Genomic DNA, 15,476 nt, shown 5'->3' on the forward strand with positions numbered 1-15,476 from the left:
AGCAAATCCTTTACTGAGATCAACCATATCATACCTGGCAGATGCCTTTCTTCTAATTTTCTGATCACCCAATCAGAGATTTATCAAATTTGTTTTTTAGCTGAGGAAGACTACGTCATTCTATCTCAGATTTTGAAGCCTTCTGGATTCAAGATATCTTATTATTCTTTTATGAGAGAGTTTATAGAAAACTACCACTCCCCCTTAATTAGGGTTGCCATACTTGTGAAAATAAAAAAGGACACATGACCCTGCCCACGCTCCACCCACAGCCCTGTCCACACTCCACCTAATCCACCACCCCCTACTTTTCATCCATTTCCTTGGTCCATCTTCTGTACCCTTTTAGTGCTTCTCTCTCTCTCCATCCCTCACTCCAAACCTCTTTAACCACAGGTGTTTCTCTCTCTCCTTCCAACCCCCCTCTCCTATGAGTGCTTCTTTCTCTCTCTCTCCTTCCAACCCTCAACCCCCCTTATGAATACCCCTCTCTTTCTCTCCTTCCAAACTCCTCTACTGCTGTTTCTGTCTCTCCCCTCCGGCACTACCCTACTCCATGTTCTTTTCTCCAGCACTCTTTCCTTTCCATAATGCTTCTCCAGCCCTTCCTCCCTTTCTCCATGCTTTTTCTTCAGCCTTCCATCCATACTATTTCTCCAGCCTCCTCCCCTCCCGATGTTGATTCTTCAACCTTTACTCCTTTGACCTCGGATGCTATTTCCCCTCATGATCTCTCTAGCTCCAGACTTCCCCACCTACCTCCGTCTTGGCCACTGTAATTCAATCTTCAGGCAGTCAGCAGCAGCAACAACAAGGTGAGCCTGCTGCCATGTGCCTGCCTTGAAAGCCGCCTCTCTATAGGTCCCACCTAAGCAGGAACAGGAATTTGTTGCAAAGAGGCATCTTCCAGGGCAGGCCAGTGGCAGTAGTCTCACCTCATTGCTGCTGGCTGCCCGAGGAGGAGGAAAATATCTAAATGTTTATTATACCATTTAACTGGATTTTTTATTCAACAATGCTGCTTTTGCAAACTTGGTAGAGCATTGCAATCCTATCACTAAGGACTGAATTCAGATATTTCTGCTAAATCTTACATCTAATATTTCTGCGGATACCCAAGTGTTTGAGAAGATCAGTGAAAACTTCATGTACAGTGAATCAATAGGATTTTTACAGTCCTACTCAGATGGTAAAAATAAAAGAATACAAGGGATGCGCATAAAATAAACTAGTATCAATGTTTATTTTCAACAATGGTTTTAGACATCAAATAAAAGTAGTATTTCTCAAATGGCTGTAACCTGTGATCACTGTTTCCAAGAGTTCTAGCCTTAGCATAGGAGGTAGGGACTTGTGCTAGAGGTTTGGAGGGAGGAAGAAATTGGAACATAAGACCAGTAGGTATTGATAGTAGAATCACTTACATCATAGTGAAGGAATGAATTCTATCTTGGGTTACTCATCCAAGGCCTATGGCCTGGCTGCCCTAGGTAGGCTTGCTCTTGCCATCAGAAGCTAAGCAGGGCCTGGCCAGTACCTGGATGGGGGACCATTGGGGACCACCAGGCACCATAGGCCACAGGGCCCCATGCCAGGCAACAGCAACACAGCAGAGCCACACACTGCACAGGAGAAGGCAATGGCAAACCACTCCTGTACCCTGGGTTGCTCACTGCACATACAGCCATGGGTCAGTTGTCAACTCAAAGGCATACACACACGCCCATCCAAGATCAGACATAACATAGGCAGTAGCCTAGGGTATCAAATTTTAAGGCACCAAAAAGTTTACTGTCACTGTAGCATTATGGACTATCTCTGCTTCTCTCCTGGCTCCAAATCCTCTGGGATATGCTCTTTAGCCTTGTCTAAACTCTTAAATACAGCCCTGCACTGCCCCCACTCATTTTTGACAAGACTAATAAGAATGCAATGTACCTGAATGTGACTCACCTTGCACTATTATTCATAAAAATGTGAGCAAATGCAGAAGAAAAAAACAAAACAACACAGCACTGCAGTTTGGGGTTTCTTCATCAGGCTATCTAATAGCTCTAGCACATTCCGACCTCTAACATGGGGAATTTCTGCTTCCTCAGAATCAGATATGATCATATGTATTATTAATACATGAACAAGCCACTTTATAGAAATTATTCTGAATTATAATTGTGTTCATAAAAAGTAGCAACACATTGAGACTGTAGTAATAAAGTGAACTAAATCTATATATCCTCGATGAAAAATATCAGTGCAGCTTAATCACAGAAGGCAGTTGAGTTCCATGTAGTTTGGTGTAATTTCTCTCTTCTTTTTCCTCCTCATGTGACAGATTTTTGAAATTTGTAATTATTCAGATGTTTTGTTAATTCTTCAATCCTGATATCTTTCAGATGCACCAGATGCTCAAGACGATTAATTTTCAACTGCAAAATCTTCAGGGAAGGAATGTGTAAAATGTCATAATATTTTAAATTCTAAACAATAAACTGTAACATTTATGACTAGCAGGTTAGAACTAGAGCTTCCTATTCCTGTTAAAAATGTGTCGTAATGAACACTTGTACCATGCATTAAAGACCCACACCAAAGGATCCTTTTACCAAGCGGCGATAAGCACTAACTAAAATGCTTACAATCAGCGGCCACGGGTGCACAGGCACCACATGCTAACCTAGGGATCGTCACGTGCCAAAAAATACAAAGTGTGTTCCTGGGATGTGTTTCAGGGAGAGTAGATGTGCCCTGCGTTAAATGGTTAGTATGTGGGCATTTATGTGTGCTGACTAGTGCACGATTAGCAAAGGAGCTCTTACCCCTTACAAACAGGGAAGGATTAACCAATAGGCCAAGTAGGCACGTGCCTAGGGCCCGAAATGGTCAGGGGGGCCTGATGCAAGAGGGCATCAACATTCTTTTTTCCAAACGGCGATGGGCCCCTCCAGCATCGATCGGCAACGCGGCCCCTCCCCCATTGACAGAAAGTAAGACAAGCAAGCAACGTGGGTAAGAAAGGCAACGGGAACTGTAATTGTGCAAGCGGTGCTGCTTGCCCAAAGCTTCCCTCTGACGCAGCTTCCTGTTTCCGCCTGGGCGCATGGTGGGGTGGGGCGGGGCAGGGGGCCCAGTGTACTTGTGTGCCTAGGGGCTTTCGACGAATTAATCCTGCCCTGCCTACAAAATATGTTGTGCTAAGGGCTTATGTGCTGATAGCTAGGGGGCTAATTTTGAAATTAGTATATGACCGTTAATGGGAAATACCAAATTGTGGCCATTTTAGAGCCATCCTAAAATGTGGCCTCAGTGTGCAGGAAATAGAGAATGACACGGTGACAAAATTCATCACCGTCCCTGCGGATAACCGCGGGAAATAATCCCATGTCATTTTCTAGTGTCTATTTCAACCTCAGTCCTTCTACACTAGCATTCTTCAGAGCAAAGCTTGCGGGTCAGTGGTTGTGGCCATTCATACTCTGATTCTTATGTGAGCCAAGGATAATGAAGCCATTGTGACATCACTGATGTGATTGGCTCTTAGGCACTGGTGGAATGAGGCATTATGACATCACAATATCTGCTCTGGATACCAGAGACTGTCATTCTGTAGTATCTATCTCAACTTCAATCCTTCTACACCAGCATTCTTCAGAGCAAAGCTTGCGGGTCAGTGGTTGTGCCCAATTATACTCTGATTCTTCCCTCTCTCCTTAAAGAATGATATGAAGATGGTTTCCCGCGGTTATCCGCGGGGACGGGAATGGTGATGAATTTTGTCACTGTGTCATTCTCTGGCAGGAAACCCATTCGCTAGAAACAGTGCAGCCCACTTTATAGCATGGCTTTGTAAAAGGGCCCCCAAATGCAGTAATTATTGAAGTGTGTCACCACAGTTAGAACGTATGCAAAATGAATCAAGGGACCTCTATGAGAATGTAACTCCATTGGTTACCTATAAAATACTACATAAAATAAAAAAACTTCTAATATTAGCATTAAAGGGAAAGAGTTAGCAGGGTCTTGTGGCCTGAATTGGTCCTTGAAATATCAGGAAGAGAAACTGTTAAAGGTTCCAGTTTGAAGGAAATATATGGGGTGGGGTGAAATCTGGGTTTAGCACATTCTAACATGACTTTCCTGCATGCTAAGCCCAGATTTACTGCATCATTTTTTTTTTGTAATTGCAGGTTATGTGCTAATGTTCCCATTAGCATGTGGCACCTGCAAAAAAAAAAAAAAAAAAGGTGTAATTACTGTCTGCTATTGAGGAGGTACTAAGTGCTCCCCAGTTAACCCAACATTATTCACTTAGGCCCAAATTCTGAATAGGGCATCCTATGTTGCATGTGCAAACCAGTGCGCATAGTCAATTTGCAAGCACAACTTAATTATTTAACAAGCCAATTGGCACCGATAACTGGCTATTACTACCTAATAGCCGACACTAATTGGCACTCATTAGAAATTATGCACACAACTTTGTAGGTATATTCTATAAAGTGAGCAGCACATGTGATTTGCTGCTCAATAGCAACCTCTGGAAGTGAGGAAAAGTTTTAAAATGTTCACTAAGAAAGTGTGTGTGGGTGTGCGGGGAGGGAGAGGGGGGGGGTTGACAGACTGCGAGATGCTGGATTGCCTGGGAGGGGGAGAGAAAGAAATACCAGAAGTCTCCATAAGATTACTACATATATTTTTAAAGTATGCCAAATATTCATTCAATTATCAGACAGTATTGCAAATAGAATATTACTTCTACAAATACCTTGCTCCATCCAGTAAGATAAAATGAACTTACTTTTAATCCCTGCTATTATTTTCAGGGTGCAGCCTGTTTGATTTACTGGAAGTTCAATTTGAGACGTTTTTGCTTTATTTCAATCCAGTGCTCTATATCTGAGTCATGGATACTAGTAGTGCATGGAAACCAGCCAAAGGTCTGACTTAAGAGGATATGAAGCATGACTCAGAGCTGGTGAATTTTTGGCTTATTCTATCCCTCCTGTTTCCCCTTAACACTATGAACAGGAATTAAAATGCCACCCAGTTAACCAATATGTCACCTCTCTTCCTGTTACAAACATCTTTTGTGCTAAATGTTAAATCTCTTCACTATGATTTATCATTTAAAAACTAAGAGAAACTGACCAAATGCAGTGCTGGTAAATTGACTTTACTGGACAATCAGATCCTCTATTTTACGTATAGCATGGGGTGAACTCAGGAAGCAAGCGGTACATGTCCTTCAAATGTGCCTCAACCCTGCTCTGTAGGAATGACCTCTGTGAATGGCTCGGAGGTTCAGATTCTATACTATCAATATTTCAGTTGCAATTTAGTAGCAACTCAAACTAAATTTGAATTAGTAATCCAGAGATGAAAAATATCTAGGAGACATATTCTGACCAGATTTCTCTCAGTCAGGGCACTTTTATAACTAGGTGTTCACAGTTATGCTGCCCTAAAGAAAAGCGGCACTTACACATAGAAGTACTTTAAGTGTTTGTTTGTTTTTTAATAAGAGAGCACATTTAAGGGCTCCTTTTATCAAGGCGCGCTACGGGGGTTAGCGCGCCGGACATTTCATCATGTGCTAACCCCCGCGGCCGCCTAAAATCATAACGCTTCGTCAATGGAGGTGTTAAGTACTAGCGCGGCAGGTGGTTTAACGCGTGGTAGTCCACGCGTTAAACCGCTACCGCGCCTTTGTAAAAGGACCCCTAAGTGTTAAAGGGTGCAACTGCAAGAGGGAAAGGAATCAAAGGAGTCAAGAATTTCAGTCAATCCTTGGTTTTCAAATTTTCTCAACTATGGAACGAACTTCCTCTTATTTTAAGGGGTCCTGATCCTTTTCAACTCTTTCGTAAATCTTTAAAAACTATTTTATTTGCCAAACACTTCGGAAACCAGTCATGTTAATATTTTCTGATTGTTACTTTTTTCAGTATTTTTTTAGTTACTGTTAACCGAGTCGAGCTCCTTTCTGGCTGAAGACCTGGTATACAAAGCTAAGTTTTAGCTTAGTTTAGGGGGCACACATGTGGGTGAAGCATGGGCAGGACTCCCAGAAACACATATAAGCCTAGTATGTCTTTGTTGAATTTGGGTGCCTACAGTTACACTAGGGGCTCTTTTTACTAAGCCACATTTTTTGTTTAAACACGCGGACTAGTGTGTGTTAAATTGCTGCCCACGCTAGACCTTAATGCCAGCATTGGCGCCTAATCTCAGTATAAATAAACACTGTTGAAATTATGTTTTTAAGGCGCCTAAAGAATTGGCACTGGAATCGTGCCTCAATAGGCGCTTTAGGCAGTCTAATGCCACTGTGGGCGTGGCTAATGCCAGAAGTGGCGTTAGGTGGTATAAAGTGCCTACGGAGGTGCGATTCACATCGTAGGTAGGCAGCAGAAACGTAAGCCAGGAAAACCCCCGGCCTACATTTCTAGCGCCTACCTTTGTCATTGACGCGATTCTATACCTAGTGCTGTCGCATGATTGACACGCGACTGGCCGCCGCTTTTAAGGCGGCCGCCGACAATGGCATCGGTTACAGAATCTGGGCCAAAGTAAATAGACAAATAGTCTTGGAAAGCAAAGATAACACATTGAATTACAGAATTTATGAAAGGGCTTCTCAGTTCAAATGTTAATCTTAGGTGTAATTTTAGATCCATTATCCTTCTCCATGCATCAGTACTAATAATGATGCTATTCAACTCTGAATATTGTTATCTACATGATACCGGCAAAATGTATGTTTCTGAAGTGCTGTGATTGTAAAGCCCAATTGTCATAGAATTTACATTGTTATCTATCAATACAGCATGTGGAAAAAGGTATGCAGCAAGCACACATCAAGTTTTTCTAACATATAAAATCCTTCCCTCGAACAGCAGCCTGTCCTTAAGCCTTAAGCCTTGGCTCTTTGAATGGTCTTTGCTATTTAAGTATTAACTTCCTGATCTTGGAACCTGAAGCCCTCCCTGATGTGTCTCAGCTTTGTGTTGACATCTAGGTTTATTATTGCTGTAGTATACCATTCCCTCCCTTGTGCTTTTTGTTTAGTCTTTGTCTATGTTATTGTTAGAGCTGTGATTTTATCTTCATCCATGTAAATGCCTTCACACCGGCTATTTTAATGTGGTGTAATAAAATTTGTATAAATAAATAAACCAACCTTGACAAATGAATAAACTGCTCATAGTTTTAAAACTTTTCCTATGTATATATATGCCAATAGTTCACTTATTCTGCAAATACCCAGTTATCTTTCATAGCATGTATTTGCATGGCAGGGCTCCCACTTACATATGTAGCAGAATACTTTAGGTACACTGCTGCCACACGTAAATACTCACATTTATACTAGTTCTATGGCCGGCATAGGTGCAGGTAGGTGTGTAGGTGTTCAGGCATGCTGATACTGGGTTACACTTGTATTCTACAATGGAATCCTGGCACTTTGATTCTGTCATAGCAGGGGTAGGGAACTCCGGTCCTCGAGAGCTGAATTCCAGTCGGGTTTCCCCCAATGAATATGCATGAGATCTATTTGCATTCACTGCTTTCAATGCATATTCATTGGGGAAATCATGAAAACCCGACTGGAATACGGCTTTCGAGGACCGGAGTTCCCTACCCCTGTGTTATAGAATAAGCTCCTACTGCAGAACCTTGAGGTGCCTACAGTAGAGTCTTGGCTAACTGAGTCTCAGTTAACCGGCATTCTCACACAACTGGCAAAAAAATCGCCGGTAGAAAAAAAAAGTCCCCCAAAGCACCAGTGACAGCATCCTGAGCCGCAAATCCTCCCTCCCTCAAACCCCCCAAGCCCCGAAAAAGCTATGAATCCCCCTCCCTTCCACCCTGAAGCACTAGTGCAGCAGCAGTCCTGAGCAACAAAGCTCTCCTCTCTCCCTCATGCCTTGAAGCGGTCAGCAGGAGGCACAGGCTTCTCATGGCCAGCCCTGGCGAGGCTTTTCCTCTGACGCATCACTTCTGATGCATCAGAGGAAAGGCCCTGCCAGGGCTGGGTGCGAGCAGCCTGTTTTGAGGCTGCCTCCTGCTGACTGCTGTGCTTTGAATAAGGAAGAGAGAGAGAGAGAGGAGGAGTTTACAGCTCAGGATCGCCGCCTGCTTCTGCCACTTTGGGGCTTGAGGGAAGAGGGCTTTCTGACTCAGGACCGCTGCCATGCTGGTGCTTTGGGGCAAGGAAGGGGGGAATTAAGAGATTAAGAGTGTGTAAAACAAGGTTTCTAACACACTTTTAACTAGGGTTACCATATGGCTCCAGAAAAAGGAAGATGGATTGAGACAACTGGGTTTTGCTTCCATTGCTTTCAAGTAAAACCCAGATGTCTTGATCTGTCCTCCTTACTTCCATTGCTTTTAGAGGAAGAAAAACCCGGATGTCTCAAGACGTCCTCTTTTTTCTGGAGCCATATGGTAACCCAACTCTTAACTAACCAGAAAACCAGTTATCCAGTATCCATCAATCTCCATGGGTGCCCGATAACTGAGAGTCTACTGTAGAATTAATTCCCTCCAAGTATCCAACAATAGACTCTCAGTTAACCGGCACCCATGGGGATTAGTAGATGCCGGATAAATGTAGTTTCTAGTTGCTTGAGAGTTGCTATAAAATAGGCCTAACTAATACTATACCCCATATTATGCCATACCATAAACTGTTCCAAACAAACTTCAGGGCATGTGGTAGGCAAAGCATGGGCGTACTTAGGTGTGGCATGCCAAGTTTACACTTATATTTCTGCCAGAAACTGATTTTATTTTCATTTTTATTTAAAGTATTACAGTATTTGTTTGATTTTTTTTTTTTTTGCTGGTTGCTTGAGTTCTGGTTAATAGAAAGTCTACAGAAGAAGAAATTTTGTAGGCTTGCAAGCTAATTTCAGATAGAAATGCCCCATGGTTTCCTGTTGAAAATTCAGGCTAGTGGTGGAAGCACTTATTTTCTACCTACTTGGAGTGGAGTGTTAAAATGAAATTCCTTTGTATTCTTTCCCTAATATAACTCCACACCTTTTCTCCCTGGCTAAAATTAGAGCACATGTATTTTTATATACGATGGGGGAAAGCAGCAATTTTCAAAGAGCCATTTTACCACGTAAAACATCTGAAAATTACTTTCCTCTAAAGATGTATTTTTCTATATAAATCTTCATAAACAAATGCAACCTTTGACAAATGTGTGCAGCATGCACTGGCATGTAAGCAAATTATATGTTTTATCCTCTGGGTGATTAGAAATGTTTGAGGAGTATGTTTACCATCAGACCTCAAATGCTTTACCTCATACTTAATGGCCAGACATGAAAGAGCATAAAGCCAGCAACCTGAAACATAGAGCTTGAACATCATGAGCCCAAGTTGCAACACAATACAAGGGGCCGCTGAAAAGTTCTCAGCCCAGCCAAGAAGAGAATGATGTGGAGCCATGAAACGTACAAGTCATTCTACACTTTTCTTGACACTTTTCGTTTCAGTGATATGAAATGAAATGAAAGTATGGAATAAGTTCTAAGTTTCACGGCTCTATATCATTCTCTTCTTGGTTGGGCTGAGAACTTTTCAGCGGCCCCTCGTATATTTTTGTAGCCTGCCACGAATCTTCTGACGTGCAGACTCTGGAACTCTGAATGTTGCCAATCACTGCTTCTAGTTTGTACCTACTTGTACTGTTTCTTGCAGGGCTAACAAGGCTTGTTCTTTTTCTTCCAATAGCAATCGCACTTGAGGATCTGACTGTATACGCTCAATTAGGCTCTGGGTAGACCTGAAAGTAAATGTATTTGATAAAATGATCTGTGACTGTTTTTGTTTCTAAAAACATGATGCAGATATAAAGGAAACATGGCCTAATGCTTATCCAGAATATCTTCTAAAAAGGGTATGAGGTAAATTTTTCTTTTTTTTTTTTTAAACCTTGCCAGTTAAATCATTGCCTGGCTGGATCCATTGGGTTGAAAACGGTCCTTTCCAACGGCTAACATTTTTAGCTGTTGTTAAAGGCAATATGCTTTGGTCAGGGCAATAAACATAGTGGCTCCTTTACTAAAGAGCGGGAAATTTTGCAGTTACTGCAACTTAACTGAAAGTTAAGACGTACTGAGTGCAAACTCATGAGGTAAAGGCAGGGTGCATGTCCAGCATCTACCCTGTATGTATACAGAGATGATGCTTACCACACAGGCACCATGTTACATGAATTGGAAGACAGAACAGGAACACTCATTCTATCTGCATTTACCACACAGGTTTATAATTAGCAAAGTTAGTGAAATTTGCTAGGGGACTTTGGGGGGATTTTGAATCTAGCGCAGCCCCAGGGTAGGAGTGGACAGAGACCACTCCCACTTTGAGGTACTAGACCACCAGAAAGACCCCTAGTAAGTCCCAGGGGATTTGGGTGGAGGTGGGCATGTGCTGGGGAGATTAGATCAGGGGATGGGTAGGCATGAGCCTCTCATGAAGAACTTTGTCAAAAGCTTTCTGGAAATCAAGATACATTACATCAACCGGCTTGCCTTTATCCACATGTTTATTCACCCCTGATATGATAGTGCAGTTGATGTTTTGCTTTCACTTACCTGTTGATGACAATACAGTGAATTTTACAGATATAGAATTGTAACATGCTGCAGCAGATCCTGAAGCAGCTCATTTGCTGTAAAATTTAAGAGCAGCAGAAATGAGAGAAAGGCTTCCAACACAGGGTTTTATGAGGGTGGGATGTGATTAAATATTTTAGATGGCTTTGCAATAACAGAGAAGTGTTGTAGAAGAGGTAATTCATTTCATGTGGACATTGCTTTTATAGAGAAATGATTGATCTTCACTGGCAGAATATGGGGGCCACAAAATACCTGCCAGCTGTTCATCTATGTGTGTGCTATTTCTGCTTTTGTTGAAAAGAGCAATCTAGCACAAAGGTAAGCAAAGTGCAGCAGAAAATCGAAACAAGAAGTTTGTAATTTCAGTTGGTGGACAGACAAAGGATTTTCTTTTACTCCACTGCTAAACAGGAATTACTAAAAAAAAAACCCAAAACTTCAATTTTACGGGCAACAGTATACAGTACTACATTAAAAAGAAGTGCTGGTATGGCGTGATGAAAAAAGATTGTTACATCTGTGTAGTTGGGAAGCTAGAACACAGATATGAAACTAAGGGCTCCTTTTACGAAGGTGCGTTATGCGTTTTAGCGCATGTACCGGATTAGTGCGCGCTATAGAACGCACTAGCTGAAAATCTACCGCCTGCTCAAAAGGAGGCGGTAGCAGCTAGCGCGCAGGGCAATTTAGCGTGCACGCTATTCCGCGCGTTAAGGCCCTTGAACGGCTTTGTAAAAGGAGCCCTAAGAATAGCTAGGGTCAGACTACATTGTGAGTATGCTGAAATGAGTTTCTGATAATACATTTACAGTGGTGCCTCACACAACGAACTTAATCCGTTCCAGGAGCAAGTTTGTTATGTGAAACGTTCGTTGTGTGAAACGCGTTTTCCCATAAGAATACATGTAAAACAAAATAATTCGTTCTGCAGCCCTGTTTTCCCATAAGAATACATGTAAAACAAAATAATTCGTTCTGCAGCCCTACATTTCCCTCCCTCCACCTCACCTTATATGCAGAGTTTGCCAGCTTTCTTTTTCACCCAGCCGCACGCTTTCAAAAAGCTGTGCACGCGCAGCTGCTGAAGTTGATCAATGTTCTCCTCTCCTGCAACTTCCGGTTTCCGGTTGCGTCAGAGGAGAAGATTGAACAACAGAGCATGCGCGCATGTGCTGCTCTTTGAAAGTGTGTGGCTGGCCGAAAAAGAAAGCCGGAAAACTCGGCATCTAAGGTAAGGTGGAGGGAGATGATGGAACACTGCATTCAGACAGGAGGGTGCTGCTGTTCCCGGCTCACATTAGGAAGCGGCGAGAGTAGTTCCGCCCCCCCCCCGGGCCCCTCGGGCGACTTCGTTGTGTGAAACGAAGTTCGTTATAGGGAGCAAGACAAAAAGTTCGTTATGCGCAGCGTCCGTTATGCGAGGCACCACTGTATAATGATTATATTAAAGCTTTGCAATGAGGCAATAAACATCCTGATACTGAGCCCTTTGCTTTCATCTTTTTATCTAGATTTTCATCAACTGAACATTTTGTTTCATAAACTTTCTTAAAAATGTTTATCTGTATTTCCTTGCTGATTTATATTAACTGAAATGTATGTATAACCCAGTATACTGTACTGGTCTCTTTTTTGTAATCCACCTTAGGCCACCAACAGGGAGTTGGCAGAATATTGTACTGTGCTGTATATCAAGAAAAAAGGAAAGCCATAGCAGAACTCATTAGTTTGGTTAGTTGCGTAAGGGATAAAGACCAAGGGCTCCTTTTATCAAGGTGCGCTATGGGGGTTAGCGTGTCGGACATTTCATCATTCGCTAACCCCCGTGGCAAGGCAAAAACCTGACGCTTTGTCAATGGAGCCGTTAGCGACTAGCGCGGCAGGCGGTTGAACGCACACTATTCCATGCGTTAACCGCCTACCGCACCTTGATAAAAGGAGCCCCAAGTAATGTTGATGGAGTATATAATCAATAAGAGAGATTACAGGTCATTTTCCAAAATAACATAAACCCTCCCCTTTTACAAAACTGCACTGTGGTGTTTAGCGCCGGCTGCAGTTCTGATGCTCATACTATGAGCATCAGAGCTGTTACTGCCACGGCCGGTGTTAGGTGTTGGCATCCTCTGTGGAAGTTCAGGCCTTATGGGGGACGAAGTTTCCTTTGATTTGGGTGCAAAGGCAGTTTGTGTATTTGGGGACTGTGATGACTATGTTGACTTCTCAATTATATCGCCTTAATGTGGATAAACTTCAACAAAAGATGGATCTCTTGCTGAACACCTGGAAGGCTTTACCCCTTTCCTTGATGGGACGCATCTGCTTGGTTAAGTTGTTTATCTTTCCCAAATGGTTGTATGTGTTACAGACTTTGCCATTTTGCTTTCTAAAGAAGGATTTACACATTTTTTATAAAAAAGTTTGTTGGATAGCCAAGAAACCTAAAATTATAGGTACACGAAGAGCCGACATGTTTACAGTAATGGGACCACAATGGTGGAACGCAATTCCCCAATATATCAGAACCGAACAAGACATTACAACTTTTAAAAAATTGCTAAAAACTTATTTATTTAAAGACGCTTTTACTTCTGATTGGCCTAAACCTTATTGTTTTTATTCTTTTAAAACCACTTACTTATAGATTCTCTTTAATTTCAAAGTGTTTATTTGCTTTAGTGACAGCCTTAGCTTGTGTTTTGATAAGGTTAAACCTAGCCTTTTGTTTTTCCCTTTTTTTTTAACCCAACATTGTAACTTTATGTCATTCCTTACCCCTCATGTATGTGTTTTAGATGAAATGTAAGGTGTAATTTGTCAATATGTGTTATATTTTAGCCTCTTGAATACTTTTATGTTGAAAATGTACATCGCCTAGAAATTTTGTAATAGGCAATTCATCAAATATCTAATAAAACTTGAAACTTGAAAACTTGACACAATTGTTGGGATCTTGGAATAGGGGGGATTGGGATTACCTGATTTGCGAATCTATAATTATGCATGTCTACTTCACCATTTGGGAGATTGGATAAATATGACCAACATTTACACCCCACTTCATATGGAACAGGAGTTTTTTTTGCTCCTTTCAATATATTTGCGTTACTTCATAGTTCCCGTAGGGCTTTGCCCTCTTCGTTTTGTTCAAGTTTATTATTTAATACCTTACAAGAGGCTTGGCGTTGGCTTGTGCATGCCTTGGGAGGTGATCCGTTTGTCTCTGATTTTTTGCCTTTGCAGGGTAATCCGGCCTTTCCTCCTGGAAGGGAATCTAGAGAGTACTGATTATGGGGAGCTAGAGGAGTTTTATGTTTAGAGCATATATTGGGAGATGAAGGAGAGCTGTTGACTCGTGCAGAATTGTTAGCTAAGGTAGGAAATACTTGGGGGGCACAGTTTGCGTGTTTTCAAGTGGAGCACTATGTGAGATCCCTTGACAGAGCACAATTGAGATTGCATATGGGGGCTAAATTACGAGAGTTGTTTACTCAGGAGGAGGGGGTATCTCTTTCGGTATCTTGTAAATATGTTAGATTGCAAAAGTTGCTACCTGAGAAGAACTACAGGTACATTAGAGGTAAATGGGAAAGAGAACTACCGCTTAATTTGGGACATCGGGATATAGTTCAAACTCTGAGGTCAACACCGGGGGTGACCCCATGTGCATGGTTAAGAGAAACATACCATAGGATGACATTACGTGCTTTTTACACTCGTACACAGTTATAGTATAGTGGAGGTCTCCCTATACTTTTGTGTCATAAATGTGGGATTGGGAGTCATACTTTGGGATATGCATTTTGGACTTGTCCCATTATTCAAAATTTTTGGAAAAGAATAATATCCTATATGTCAAAAATAATTGGGATATCTTTACGTAGTTTTTCGACCCATTTTGTTTTAGTTTTGCCAGATGCTTTCAGCCATTTGCCTAGGGGTCATCGGGTGCTGTGTAGGAAGATGAGTTTATTGGCCAAAAAATGTATTTTACAATATTGGACGGTCCCTGACCCTCCCGAAGTTTTGGCATTGGCGAAACCAGTTACATCAGTTGGCCATCTGGGAGGTGAGAGATGCTGGAAGGCCTGAGAAGCAAAATTTGATGTTTATGAATATATGGGAGCCTTACTTACAAACCTTGCATCCTAAGAGCCGTAGTGCGGTCTTAAGATGGGTGTCCTAGATTGTATTGATGTGTCATAGTGAGGTGAATTAGAGAATACCATTGGGGGAGAAGGGGGGGTTATGGGTGGGGAGGTGGGGGGTATTTATGCTTCTTATTTTATATTATTTGATGCATTGTTGTTGTATTATGCATAATGTGATGCTCTATTGTTTTTGATATTGTTTGCATCAATAAAAATTGTTTGGAAAAAAAAAACCTGCACTCAAAACTGGGCTATGATTTTGTAAAAGGGGGGGAGGGGGAAGTGAGGTAAATCTATTGCTTAACCCTCCTCCCCAATGTGTTTGCTGAATATAAAATGCAATTTGAAAAGGAAAAAAACATAATTGTGCTTTGATACATATATAATAAAAAACATGATGTTTCAACTGAAACATGGAATAAGATTAAAACATTTGTTATTATTTAAATATAAAATATATTGAACTAACAGGTCAGTCAGTTTTTGCAGCATTGACTGGTTAAATGTTATATCGGGGAGTGCTAGGGAGGTAAAATTCCTAGATTTCATAAATGAATGCTTCTCCGGGAACTGACAAGAGGGAGTGCTATTTTAGATTTGGTCCTTAGTGGAATGCAAGACATAGTACAGGAGTTAACTGTGTTGGGTCCGCTGGGAAACAGTGATCATAATATGATCAGATATGAACTGA

At 41.7% G+C, this 15,476-nt stretch overlaps 1 protein-coding gene across 1 annotated transcript in view; it reads right to left on the minus strand.

Annotated features, from left to right (window-relative positions):
• Positions 1 to 1,254: 1,254 nt before the first annotated feature.
• LOC117358828 (sperm flagellar protein 1-like) overlaps positions 1,255 to 15,476 on the minus strand; it is a 68,027-nt gene continuing 53,805 nt past the window's right edge. The window contains exons 6-7 of the mRNA XM_033940575.1: positions 9,694 to 9,796; positions 1,255 to 2,435 (exon numbers count right to left, since the gene is read on the minus strand). Coding sequence (XP_033796466.1) covers positions 2,322 to 2,435; positions 9,694 to 9,796 — 217 coding nt within the window. The 3' untranslated portion in view covers positions 1,255 to 2,321. The remainder of the gene's footprint in view (positions 2,436 to 9,693; positions 9,797 to 15,476) is intronic.

Source organism: Geotrypetes seraphini, chromosome 4 (genome assembly GCF_902459505.1).
Source record: "Geotrypetes seraphini chromosome 4, aGeoSer1.1, whole genome shotgun sequence".
Classification (NCBI taxonomy): Eukaryota; Metazoa; Chordata; class Amphibia; order Gymnophiona; family Dermophiidae; genus Geotrypetes; species Geotrypetes seraphini.